This window comes from Sitodiplosis mosellana, unplaced genomic scaffold (genome assembly GCF_009176505.1).
Source record: "Sitodiplosis mosellana isolate CC-2019 unplaced genomic scaffold, AAFC_SMos_1.0 Smas_scaffold_30, whole genome shotgun sequence".
In the NCBI taxonomy this organism is placed as follows: Eukaryota; Metazoa; Arthropoda; class Insecta; order Diptera; family Cecidomyiidae; genus Sitodiplosis; species Sitodiplosis mosellana.
The window spans coordinates 869,726-883,293 of NW_022595272.1; the positions used below are offsets into that span (position 1 = coordinate 869,726).

At 37.3% G+C, this 13,568-nt stretch overlaps 1 protein-coding gene across 8 annotated transcripts in view; it reads right to left on the bottom strand.

Moving 5' to 3' along the window:
- The window catches only part of LOC129569175 (probable serine/threonine-protein kinase ndrD), a 102,251-nt gene that overhangs the window by 71,001 nt on the left and 17,682 nt on the right, over positions 1-13,568 (bottom strand). For 7 of the 8 annotated variants that reach the window (XM_055447772.1, XM_055447771.1, XM_055447769.1 and 4 more), the window contains 2 exons: positions 9,452-9,936; positions 5,407-6,636 (listed from right to left, as the gene is read on the bottom strand). In XM_055447772.1, coding sequence (XP_055303747.1) covers positions 5,407-6,636; positions 9,452-9,463 — 1,242 coding nt within the window. In that variant the 5' untranslated portion in view covers positions 9,464-9,936. Of the gene's footprint in view, positions 1-5,406; positions 6,637-9,451; positions 9,937-12,949; positions 13,126-13,220; positions 13,294-13,568 lie in introns of those variants that run through there. The other variant, XM_055447770.1, reaches the window with a different exon arrangement.

Sequence of the window (13,568 nt, forward strand, 5' to 3'; positions counted from 1 at the left end):
AAGAGTGTTTTAGAAAAACCATTGTGAAATATGCAAATTTTTGCAGATCATCCGCTTGTTCGTTGAACGAATTTTCTCACCTCTTGAGTAGAATGTGAGGAATTTGGCGAAATTGATGTTAAAAAACCAGCTGCGCGACCAGTGAAGAGAATTTCCCATAAAATCAACAACAAAGAAAGTCCAATGAGATAACAAAGGTGCTAAAATAAACATGCATCAAAGCTAGAGTAATGTGTGAGCAACAGAAAAAAGGCAAATAGCCGCATAAAGATCAAAGCCATACGAAATGGTTCTCATAACGTCAAGATTCACACTTTTCATCACAAATGGCAGAAGAACTGAAAAAAAGAGACGTGGCGAGTAAATGCTTGCTGTGAACAGCTTTGCCAATGCATAATTCTCTTTGTGATGTGTGTGCCCTTTTCAGTTTTTATTTATATCCAGCTATTTTCGATTGCGCTGGATTTTATGATGGAATGAAATATAATTTGAACGAAAAATCGTCGACAAACATTTAAACATAAAATGGCTAAGGTAAATAAACAAGAGACGGAAATCAAACATCAAAAGACGTTGCAACAGCAACATCAGCAGCACCAAGTTATCAATGTGATTTTCCATCGAGTCGCTTTAATCGAATCGCGATTGCCTGGTGTGTGCTACGAGTGTATTAGTCGACGTCTCGGCCAAAAATGCGATCATCGATCAAACTTAATGGAAAGAAAGCCAAAGCAAATGCAAAATATCTTTCCGCGTTCCATAATTTCCAACCGATTTTTTTCTTTGTCGTTTGAAATGCATATTCGAGTTTTTCTGTAACCGAGTGCGCGAGAGAGAGATTTGAACAACTGCGCAGTTTGTGTCGGGTTTGGTTCGTTTTTCGCGTAACGCTAAATTAAAATTACACATAAATGAATGGAAGAAGATAATAAAATTACATACTAAATAAAAAAATATCGTAAAAGCATCAAGCAGTCTTGCTCTCGCTCGTTTTGCCTTTTGATGCACTGCGCCATTCCGATTGCATTTCCATTCGCATTTCAATGCATTTTCTCCTCGGTTCTAATAACTTGCTTAAATAAACATCACGAAGCCGAATGCATAATATAGTGTTCGTTGTAGGTCTATTTTACTCCATTTTGTGCTATTAAACACACGAATTTTTTGAAGTGCAGGCGCGCGCGAACGAGCGAGCAAGCGAGCGGCAAACACAGAAACATACATCATTTTCTCAATATGGCCTTTTTCCGAAGCGCACGAGTTTCATTTGACATCGAGAGTTCTGTGCCGAGAAACACACACTTCGAGATAGAGAGAGAGAGAGAGAGAGAGAGAGAGAGAGAGAGAGAGAGAGAGAGAGAGAGAGAGAGAGAGAGAGAGAGAGAGAAACCACTAATTCGTACCTCTGATGTGTGAATTTATAGAACGTTGAGCGCACGTTTCAACATTTTCTAAATGGCCGTTAATACTTTATGGGTCCAATGGCTCTCTAACTTTTAGGTGTTGTTATAAAATAAATTATTGTACTTGTTCCTATTAATTTTGCTTCCGCCACTAGAACTAAATTAACAAGTTTGAGAAATGGTACTTGTGCTCCGTTAATAATATTTTTTAAAGAATTTTTTTTAATTTCACATCTCAATTGATGTGGATTTTATAGAAGCAATTCACCTATTATAAAGAGATGAAAACAATTTAAAAAAAAAACAGCCCGGAGCCTGTCAATAATAATCAAATGGCGCCTGAATCCTTTTCTAACAGAATAATTGGTACATTTGTGGAAAAAAGGAATAATGAAGGTCAGACGAAAATAGAAGCAGGTAATTTTTTTACACACTCAAAAGGTGTGAGCTTAAAATCTATATTCTTTTTGTGAATTTGAGGCAAAAACATTTTGTTCAATAGGTCTTTTCAACCATTTTTCAAACGATTTTAATGGGACTTGTTGCATTATTGTTAACTATTTCAATTAGTTTTCCGTAGTTTCCAGTGGTTAATCATCGGAAATATGTTCATTGTTCAACCATAGTGAAGTATCAATAAATAAAATCAATTTCTAGCGGTGATTTCAATCTGGCCATAGCTACAGATATGGCGATAAAAAAAATCGAGATAAATATTTTGTACGTTTCGATTAGGTACACATGTCACTTCGTAGCATAAATTTCACCGTACAACAAATGATTGGTCAATGAAATGGCATAAATTTTCCCATCGACATTCTTTCGATTGTATCCGGACAAGTTGAGCTGTGTTCAAACAGAGAACAGCGGTGAGTGGAAGTATATTTTCAGTTGGGTTTTGGCTACTCTATAGTGAAGTGCGCTTGGATACCGCAAACGAAGGAGAAAAATAAAAATGATTCAATCATTTGTTGGTGCGCGCGATTGTCGTTGCAGTCATTCATTCATCAAACATTCCATATGCCATATACGGAGGACTTGATTGTTGACTGAGTGATTTATGGTGCAGAATTCAATTTGACAGCAGCAAAATGTTGCTGGCTCCTTTCATTGTATATAATTTATGTTTTATTTCGTGTTTACACGTTTGTTTTTGTGGCCAGGTTGGGCATGACGGTTATGTATACAAAAGAGTACCAGTATAATTTAAATTTTTTTTAGAAGAAACTAACAAAGATAGTGCTAGGACTGCCTGCCTGCCGAGACTCGAAACGAAGAGAAAATGTAAACAAACAAATTCAATTTGTTTATTCGCTGTATTTGGACAATGGTGCTGATGCGCGTGTACGCAGATAATTCAAAATAGACCTGGAAAATCATTCAAACCCAAAACATTTTTTTCATTTTGTGCTTATTTAAATGTCGAAATATTTCCGTTTGTACAGAGATGTTTGGCTTGATACCAGCAGCCAATTGTTCAACGATGTGAACTAACACAACGAAAATCAAGTTATCGGAAAGTTAAACAATGCAAAATCTCTCCACTCTCGACCAACCGAGATGAGAATAAACCAAAACAACAACAGCAGCATGTTAGAAAATTGTGTGTTCTGAAAAGGAAATTGTTCGCATTCTCGCGAAATCGCCGGAATAACCAAATTGATGCTGCTGCCGTGACTTCAGTCATCGCCACCAAAAATGGCAGTGGCTAAGGTCATGGCACTCGTACCACTCGGCGTTCGAACCTTGGCTATATTGTTTCAACTCACAACAGCCATACTGGCTGAATCAACTGAATTGCCAATATTGTGGGTTTTCTTTTGTTGTGATTTCTCGCGTATTTGCACTGTTCATTTGTCTAGCATTTTTCGATGATTTCTTTTTTTGCACAATTTGCAGCATAAATTCCAAAAGAATCGTATATGCGTTCGCGTTTATTACATGCAATAACTGGCAGTAGCAATCGGTAGTTCGTTGAAATATTGCCAGAGGACTGAGTTTTTTTTTGCTTGCTTGCAATCACTTCAAAGAAGATTCGCTGAATTTTTGATGCAGCTCCACAATATTCTCTTCTTTCTATCGATTTGTGTGCGCCAATAGAACCTCCAATAGCAAAAGAGGAGCTGAATGAGGTTTTGCCTCCGCATTTCACAACTAAACGCCAATTTTCAAGCTCAATTTCGTGCAATTTTCAAAACCCGGCGCGATTGAAAGAAGCGAGAATGAATTCACTAAGTGGTAATTTAGATGGGAAAATTCTGTATAATTATAGAAATCTTTCGATTATTTATGTTTCTATTTTGCGCCCTTTCCAACTGAAAAAGAAAAACAAGGACAGCGACCAGCACAAATTGTGCCTATTCCTTTTTCTCTATTTATGAGATTAGTTGAACGGCTTGAGATAATCTATGAGTTGTGTTTATCGAACACTCTGGCGCATTGGCCTGAATGCGGGTACCTTCGTTTCGAGTGCTTGTTTACCCGTTGCAAATGAAACGTTCAAGTTGATTAAGAGAGATATCAATCAAGTACTAAATGCCATAGAAAATTGGCCAGCCAGTAAATTGATGCTAATGAAATAATGGATTTAGGACGAGTGAAAAAAAAAATCGCACAGTCATGTGTGTCCATTTTTAATTTTAATAATGACTTTACTTTTTTTCTGTCCCTTCTGATAAAGTAATCAGTAAATAAAGATCTCACATTGAAAATTGTTTGTGAATATTTCGGATATTTCAAGTAAATTGAATAAATTAACATAACTTTTAATGAATTCAATTTTCATTTCACACTCACTCTTCCCCCCCACGCAGAACTGTTTCATTCTTCTCCGAAAATCATTTATTATTCTCCGTGTGGTAATTGGACATTTTAAAATGAAACATATTGTGCGTAGGTCTGGTCATTTGACGATAATTTCAACATATCAATTTATTTGTATGCAGTTTTAATGCCAAAAATATGAGGAAAAATCATTAATATTATCAATTTCCATTACTTGCAATGAATTAAAATAGTGGACCTTCCAATGAATGAGAGAGTGTGCAGTTGACGAGTGGAAAATAGCTTGAAATATGTTGTAAAAACACCATTGGCTATGTGGCAACCAACGAATCCTGCCATGTCGTTCAAATAACATCATAAAATTAAATCGAACCATGAAATATTTGAACGCATGAGGGATCAAAAATATTAAACAAAATGCACATGGAGCACACAGCCCGGCACACAGTTTGAAAGTGAAAAGCAAAAAAAACAAACAAACAAACAATTTCGTCATGTTCATTATGGGCCCAGCATTCAATTATTAGCATTCGTTCTGGGTGCCGTTGGAACCAATTATAGAATGACGAACAGGCACAGACACGAAAAATATGCGATTTTATTTATGACGATATTTGCATGTGCATCAAAAATTCATATTTTCCAAAGAGAACCATGTCAGAAAATAAAATGTTAAAATTCGGTTTGGTTCATTTTTTTTTTGTGGCAAGGCGAGGCGTGCAAAACCGTAAAATGCAACAGATTTATGCTCGGAGGCTTCAAATTAAACGCAAATTGTTTCGAGAAAAAAAAATCGCTTAAAATCACAGCAGTTTGTTTTGCACACACATTTACAAAAACAACAAACACCGAAACATTGGAATTTCGGTTCAATTATATGGTATTTTTCAATTGCACCTGCACTGACATTTGATTTTCGATTTCACGAATTAAGTCGCAATGCAACTGTGCTCAATCAAACATACACGGAGCAAAGGAGAAATGTTCATTTTTACCGCCAACTTGCAGCCTTTTTCCTTCTTCGGACTTGAAATTCTTTCTTCTTAAATTACATTTTGTTAGAAAAATCCATTGTTTTCCTTTCAAACTTCGTTTACTCCCCTTGAGATTGCTTTTAATTCTTTCCAAAATGTGTTTTCGGTTCTTTTTCTCGTTTAAATGCCGTTACTTTTTTTAAATTCCACAGAAATCTGTTTGTTTTTAACGAGAAAAAACTCACCGTATTCAATGCTGTGTCAACCGTGGCATAAACTGGTTCATTGCCATCTGATTCGCAACTGGAACGTGATGAAATGGATTCGTGTTTCGGTTGCTCATTTTGCGGAACAATCGGTGGACTCTCACGATTTTGCACAAATTTTATTTCAGCATTTGTTTCAGAAACGCGTGGTTGTTTGGTTTTTATTTGGGTTTGGTCCGTGACAATTTCGGCGGCTTTCACAATATCGTTATGATTGTGGTCAAGATCAAGAATGGTTTCGCGTGATTTTGATTCGTTAACAATAACATTTTCGTTTATATCACATTCAATAACTAATTTTAATGGCGTTTTCGATAGCACTTCACTGTCACTTTGCACCAGTCGTTCGGGTTTTTCTTTATTATCGTCTGCATCAGGATCGACAGCATCGTCTTCGCTAAAGCATCGTTCCTGTTCGAAATCGGATTTCATTTGTTCTTTGGTTAACTTGAATGCATTCAAAATGCCGGTCACCGATTTTGAAGCTACGATCGCCGGATCACTGTCGCTTTCATGAATCCGCAGTTCAATCGTTGGTTCGGCATGAATATCGACTACGATGCTTTGATTCATAAAACCAATGGCACCATCGTCATCGAATGTCTCTTCAATTTTGAGAATTTCATCGAATGACAATTGACTTTTGTCACTGAATGTGTTTGCATCGATTGCTAGCCCCGGACTATCAGCGCATATTGCCGGTTCATCCGCCGTCGTGTTGCTATGTGCATTAATCGCTTCGCTCATGGATGGTGAGGTTGCTGAAGCATCTACTTCATCTGTACATTTTATGATTGGGATTTTCTGTGCGATTGCAATGTCTTCGTCGGAGTCCGATAGCTCGATATCATTTGATTGATCACGGAGGCGTTCCAGAGACCTTGTTCTTCGTTTCTTCTGTTTTCGTTCACCATTTGATGGCAGCACCTCTCGTTGCTCATCGGCGTCAATTTTGTTATCGTCTTCGATAAGGTCATCTGGTTTGGCTGGCGGTGGCGGCGTTGGTGGCATCGGCGGTACAACTGGAAGTGGTCTTTTTATCGCCTTTGCCGTCGTTGGAATCGTTTGTTTTTCGTCACATTTTGCCAAATTGGCAAATTTCTGCCGATTATAATTGCACGCATAAACATTTGGGAATGTGTGTTTCTCGCCTCCTTTCGACCATTGCTGCGCTATTATATAACTCGTGTCTGTGTAACGTATTTTCGCCTGAAGAGAAATAAAATTGATTAAATCACAGAGTTTAATTGAAAAAAAGTTCTCTTTTTTTCTCAATTCGAGTTGAACAGTTCCTATTTTTTTGGTGTGTGTTTCTTTATTCATATAGAGTTTTTCTCATAAAGCAATTTAATTAAACTTTAAATTGATTTTCCCAAATAAATTACTTTACGCACAACATGTAGTAAAATAAATAAATGCAGTATATGCACTTCCAGAAGCATACGCAAAGCAAACGGAATTTCATTTTTACAGATTCTCGTCAAACAACTGTTTGTTGATATATCGTTAAAACGCTGTAAAAAGGCTCATAAATCAGAATCATTTTTCAGTCAATTTGTTTAAAAGTCACACCTTCAATTGTGATTCCCATTACGAACCGTTGTCGTCGGCTGAAGAAATTTTTTTATGGTTTCATTTGAAGAAGAGCGGCATTTGAGTCTCGTTAGCGAGATAAGTGAAATGTGCACGGGTCAATGGGATTGAAGGCCATCCTCTCGGTGCTATCGCTCATCATCCGACGAGCGAAATATGTTTCTGTTTTTTCTTTCAGTTAAAATAAGCCAAATGAATGAAGCAATCTTGGAAAAGAATAAGTTTTAAATGAAACATTAAACGTTGAAAAAAAAAGAAACTAAAAACCGACGAAGTGAACAACAAAGAATTGTACGAAACACTGAGCAGAATGACGATTAGTACGAGAGAGCGCCGTAGTCAGTTGATGATGTGTACGCGGAATGGTTTCATTGCAAAAGCGGAAAAACGTGTTTCATTCATTCAATTATCTGGTTGCAAAGATCGTTTTTCGCATTAAGTTCTAGTGGCCGATGTTGTAATCGAAGAAGAAGTTGCGCTTCGGCAGACTATGTGATTCATGTTATTTCGGTGCGATGCGGCCTATGTGTAAGTGTGTGTGTGCCAGTTAAACCGACTCAGTGTTTTGTGTTTGGTATTCAATTAACATTTGGTTGAGTTTGGTTTGGTTTTTGTTTTGATTTCACTCTATTGTCCGTTGTGGCAACGAAATCCGAACGAATAAAACAGCCTCCAAGTAAATGGTGCTAGTAATTTTCAATTTGAACGCGCTTTCAAACATTCACAATTGTAAATGAATTTCTCTGCGTTTAGTTTTTTTTTATCAAGATATTAAAAATCAACAGTAATTGCCATTTTAGCCCATTTATCACAGTGAATTGCAATTGCAAAAGTTCAATAAAAGCGGCGCTCATTTATTTAATGGCAACTAAATGAAATATCAAGGGAGCTGGCAAAGGCACAAATGTTGCTCTTTTTTTGCATAGATTTAAATCAATTGCCGACTCTTTCAAGTGAAGCGTTTTTTTTTTTATATTTTCTTTTGGGTTTTACAGCATTAGCATTGAACTGAAATCAATGAAAAATTTACTCCAATTTCCACCGGATGACCCCATGTGCACACAAAAACCAGTGACTTTTTGCGAGTAACACGCGACTTAATTAAACAGTCGATTCGATTACCTTTGAAAACTGCTTACCGACAACTAACTGCTGAATTCAAAATACACACACACACACACACACACACACAGAGAGAGAGAGAGAGAGAGAGATTCAGTTTCGATTCGATGGAAGACGAAGAAAGTATTCGCCGACAACTTTTCTTGTGATTTAAATGCTATCGGCAAGTTTAATCTGTGGTTTCTTTTGGCCGTACGATGTTAAGAGTATGTGTGTGTGTGTTCGTTAAACCAGAGGCCAATCAAAAAACATATAAATGAGGCTTTAGAAGTCAATAGAGGTTTGGTGGAGTGAAAGGTATCGACCGGCAAAAAGGAACATTGTCCTTACCATTGAATTCGTCATTTATGCAAATTAGGAATTTCGAACAAGGAAAATATTTGGCGCTCATTAAGACAACAGATATATCAATTCACCAGAACGTTAAAAAATGATGCAAAAGTTCTTCTTTGCAATTGGACAAGCAAGAGATTCACACGAAGATAACATTCTGTTTATGAAAAATTGAAAAATTCCCAAAAGAGAAACTAAAAACAAAATAGAAATCATCTGTGAATCACAAAAATTTGTTCGAGTTAAATGTCAATGATGCCGATGATGGAAATAATGGTCAATAAAATTGGAATTCCAATGATTCTACTTGCCGAAAATGGATGCACCGATTGGCTCAAGCAAACAACGACATGCCGTTTTCTCTCGTTCTTCAGAAATTTCGACCGAATTCATGTCAATGTGTCTATTTTATTTGACAATTAAGTCGTTTCTTTGAATTGGAATGGGCTTCTTCGCAATGGAATGGTTGCTGCTTGGCGCTTGAAACCAAATACGTAGGCTGTCGTATTTTTGATGTGTTGAGTAAATAACGGATCAAGTGACCCACGCTCGTAGTTCGCTCAGTTGACAAAGTACGGAAATAGTGCGGTATTAAAAGAACGTTAAGATTTTGGCGATAGTGTATAACGAATGGAAGTTTAATAAAGAGGGGCCTAATTGGCACACCATAGAGACGATTTGTTTATTTTCGATTTTCGAAAACCTGACTATCTCCAACCAATATGTTTTCCTCTAGCGTGCACAGTTGTTTCCTTCTGCGAGTCACATCTGCCTGATTGGCATCAATTTTTTTGTTGTTGGTTTGTTACAAGCGAAAAACATATTCCAATGTTTCGTTTCTTTCGGTTCGTTTGCGTATGCTTTGAAAGTAATTTTTGGGCAAAAAAAAAATGAAATCACACACCAGCAAAAAAAAGAACGGAGAAAAAGAAATCGGAAAGGAAAAGAGAGAAAAATGAAATTGATGACCACTTACCGATAAATCCATGTTTGTGATATAATCAGCGCGCTAAATGCCACTCAAACAACATCGTCACATCCTGTTATCTTGTATATTCACAATTCACGCCGAATTTGGCGTTGATCAAATTTGGGAGCGCGCTCGTTATTTTCTCAATGAAGTTGGTGGATTCTTTTCCCACATCGCCACACTACATACACTTGTTCTTGCACAACGCACACACGACAGAAGAAAAGATACACAGAATTAATTTCTTACGTCCAACGCACACAATCCACAAATATTTTGCCGTTTGATTTGTGAGTTTTGCGCGCCGCGTTTTCGTTCTGGAATTCACTTGATTTTTGTTGTTGTTGTTGATTTGGATTCGATGCGGCTGTTGTCTTTCACACGCACTTTTTCAATTACACTGTACTCGATGGTGGTGTTCTTTATTTATCTACTTTTTTGTTCTTTGTTTTGATTTCACACCAGTAAGCTGATAATTGACTCATCACATCCTAAAGCATCAAATGATAAAAAACATTGTAAACTCTCATATTCACAACTGATTTGCCTTTTGACTTTGGCTGCAAGTCCGACGCGATAAAACTTTAATTTCAATTTATGTAAACAATGAGTTATGGAGCGCGAGAATGATTCACACATTTGAATTTATCTGTAAGATGTAAACAAACATAAAACTGATGCACTTATTATCTCTGTCTGGTTTAAAATGCTGAACAAATTTATTTGGCTGCTGTCAGCCGCAACAAATGTAACCGCGCATCGCTCGCGTTCTATTGTCTTTCGACGACTGAAACGCAAACGTAGAATTAGCCGTGCTGCTGCTGCTGCTACGTACGATGCTGATCATCGCCGTCGCCGTCATCACCATAACGAAACAATTACATAGACAAACGTAAATGGGTTTATTTTGAAACCGAAATTGTTCAGTCAGGTGAGAAGCAGCTCATAATCACAGATACACGCGCTTGGAAGTGAGGTTGATTTACGTAGGCATTCGAATGTGTTGAACATTTCAAATCACTTAAAAAATTATATGGTGGCAAGTGATGACCTTATACAATGAACGAACGATTAAAAATTTAACAACGAAACCCATTCTCGATTTTGTTCTCCCTTCTTCATTCGAATCGTTTGTCGGCTCTCTCTCTCTCTCTGAGCATCTATTTCAACCGAGATGCCACCAAAAAAACGTCTTGAGCACTTGTGATCACCACTAACATAAAAATTGGCCGTTCAACTGCAATCGGCTTGCCACAATGAAAATCGATTGAAAATTTATTGTTATTAACGCGCTCAAAATCAATCAGCTAATCTGTTCGTACAATGTTTCGAAAAACGAAACAATTTTGTTGTTTTGTGGCCATAATCCGATGGTGTGTGTGTGTGTGTGTGTGGATGCCGTGCAAGCGAATGTGTAACTGAAATCCATCGGAATTATTAAGAATAAAATGGGAAATAAATTCGCCCACAAGCCGAAAACCCATAAAGAATTCGAATTTCCGAATGAAGTGATCGCATCGTGCATGTCTATGTATAAATTATGGTAAAAAAAAAGCCACGCCGGTGAATGCAAAGGTAAAAGAGTGAAAGATATTCAAGAATTGATTATGAATTTCATTTGATTTAAAAGGAAGAGAAAAGTAAGAGAGACGGAGAGAGAGAGAGAGAGAGAGATGTGTGTATGCAAAGCACATATAATTCGATAAACAGGCACATCTTCTGAAGCCATTTCACGTAGCACATGTGTTTTAAACACTCAGAATGTACACGTATATGCATTTATACCCGGAATCGAAAATGCCATTCCAAATCACACACGTAAATAATAGAGAAATCGTCGAGACGAAACAAAACGTGAAATACAGAAGAGCAAATTATAAATTAATATCTCGCTCCTTTGGTGCGATGCGCGCGCGGCAACTGCACCGCCGAAGAAGAGAAAAAAAAAGAATTCATTGAACGAAAATAAAAACATGGAGAAAATACTTTGAGGCACCTACACGATCACATCATTAATTCCAATCGCGGCTTTGGAAATGCAAGTCTCTGTAACACTTTTTGAAGAAGAGAAAAGAAAAAAAAATCAAGTAACATCGAAGAGCTGCTGATTGAATCATTCGCTAGCCAAATTGTGCACGGAAAAAAAGTGCCACAAGTCACACAGTCCAATATACACAATGAGAGGGAATGCTTTCCAATTTGTTACTAGCTGAGATTTTGATGTTGATGGTGTTTTCTTAATTCGTTTTAAGTTAAAAACGATATTTTTTAAAACGTTTTATTTCCTCCGTACTTTTCTTCCTTCTCAATTTATATCTCTAAATGAAGGTATATGTGTGTGTATGCAATGGCAATGGCAATGCTGCAGGCGTCAAGTATTATTTATCAATTATATTGTTTTTAATGGTTTCTATCCATTTACTAGTCGGTTGTTTGATCACTGATCCAATACACGAAACGATTCTATTTCACATTTTCCCATTGGCATTTTCAATGCACTCGCATTTAATCCGCTCCTTCTTTCATTTTATCATTTCAATTAAGATATTGACGGAATTTATTCGACATTTTTCTTCGGGTTTTAGCTCAGCTCATAATCGGTGCACTTTGTTTTACGATGTTTGCTCTAAATTGAACACAATCTCAATGGTTTATGTGTCACTCACTGTTAATTGAGAGAATCGAAATGGAACACTTTTGCTTTTTGTTCGGTATATCAAACAAACAACAGAAACATTTCCACCAACAACTGAATTAAACATAAGAAAACGATGTACAACATTTTCACCGAGAGAAAGAAAATGAAAAACTACAAAAAAAACCGGGCTGTGTGTTTGAGTGAATGCAACAGCACCGGTTAAGTATCCGTTTCGAACTGAAACACCATGGAGCGATCAATTTTGTTGGGAGTGCATGAAACAAAACAGAGAAAAAAATACTGCTTCAAACACACCATATCCTGAACCATTCCTCGATCAACGGCACACAACGAGCGGCATCGACAGACGATGTGAATGTGATGGCAATGTGGAAAAACTAAACAATGTGCAAGCGGCTTAAAGCGAACCGACAGCACGTGAGCCAAATGAGATAGCAACAATAACAAAAACCCACACAACTTTGTACTAGCACTCACATACACACTGTTTCTCGCTCCACACTCACAGCAGCCAATGCATGATGGTGTGCGTGAGTGCAGTGTGTGTAAGTGCTGTATTAAACGACTCGAATCAAACACACATGGACCGAGGAATGTTATGTTTCAATTTTTAATGTTTCCTCTTTTGTTTTACTCCGGTTCTGTGTTCTAACGCATAGACGCGTAAGGTAGCAGCTTTTTTTTGTCGTCGTTTTTTCGCCGGTTGCACTCAAATCTTATTACATACGTATGGAAAGAGGAAAAAAAGATCTTTTCAACAATTTCAATGTTCACACGTTCCCGAGGTCGGGGTATTTGTTCGCTGTATTTGATTTGAATTTAAGTGTTCTTAACAATTGTTTTACCTCTTGTTTTTCATGATGTCCTGGCACTTTTCGGTATATCGGGAACGACAGCGCAACGACGGTGTAACATGCATGAAAAATGTGTGTGCGGCGACAACGACGATGACGATGGACGTCCGGGTTTTTTTTCACTCTCTCTCTCTCTCTCTCTCTCTCTCTTTCGCTATCCGACAATTCTATAAACATCATTATGAAACAAAAATGTACGACGTTTAATTCAGAGTGCCGTCCTTTGTTTTTACGATACCTCGTATATACTACGAACCATTACCGTTGATCGTTGTGTGTTTGTCCAATGTAACGAATGGTGTGTGTGTGCATGTGCTCATGAGCATAAGCATGCCGAAGGATAGAAATTGTACACACACGAGAAAAAAAAATATATCCAAGAACTTGAGACTAAGAGGAGAGAAGTGAATCGACATGAGAGAAGAAAAAATACAGCACACACTGAAAACAGCATAACGAAGAATATTAAAATGCGTTTGTTGTGTGAGTTCGTTTAAAATATCGTGCTGCGTTCTGCCTGGTAAATGTTCGCTTAAATGATGGTGTTTACATATTCTTTTTGTGCTGTTTTCGTTTTGTTTTTAGTTTCCATGATTTCGTTTTGGTTCTT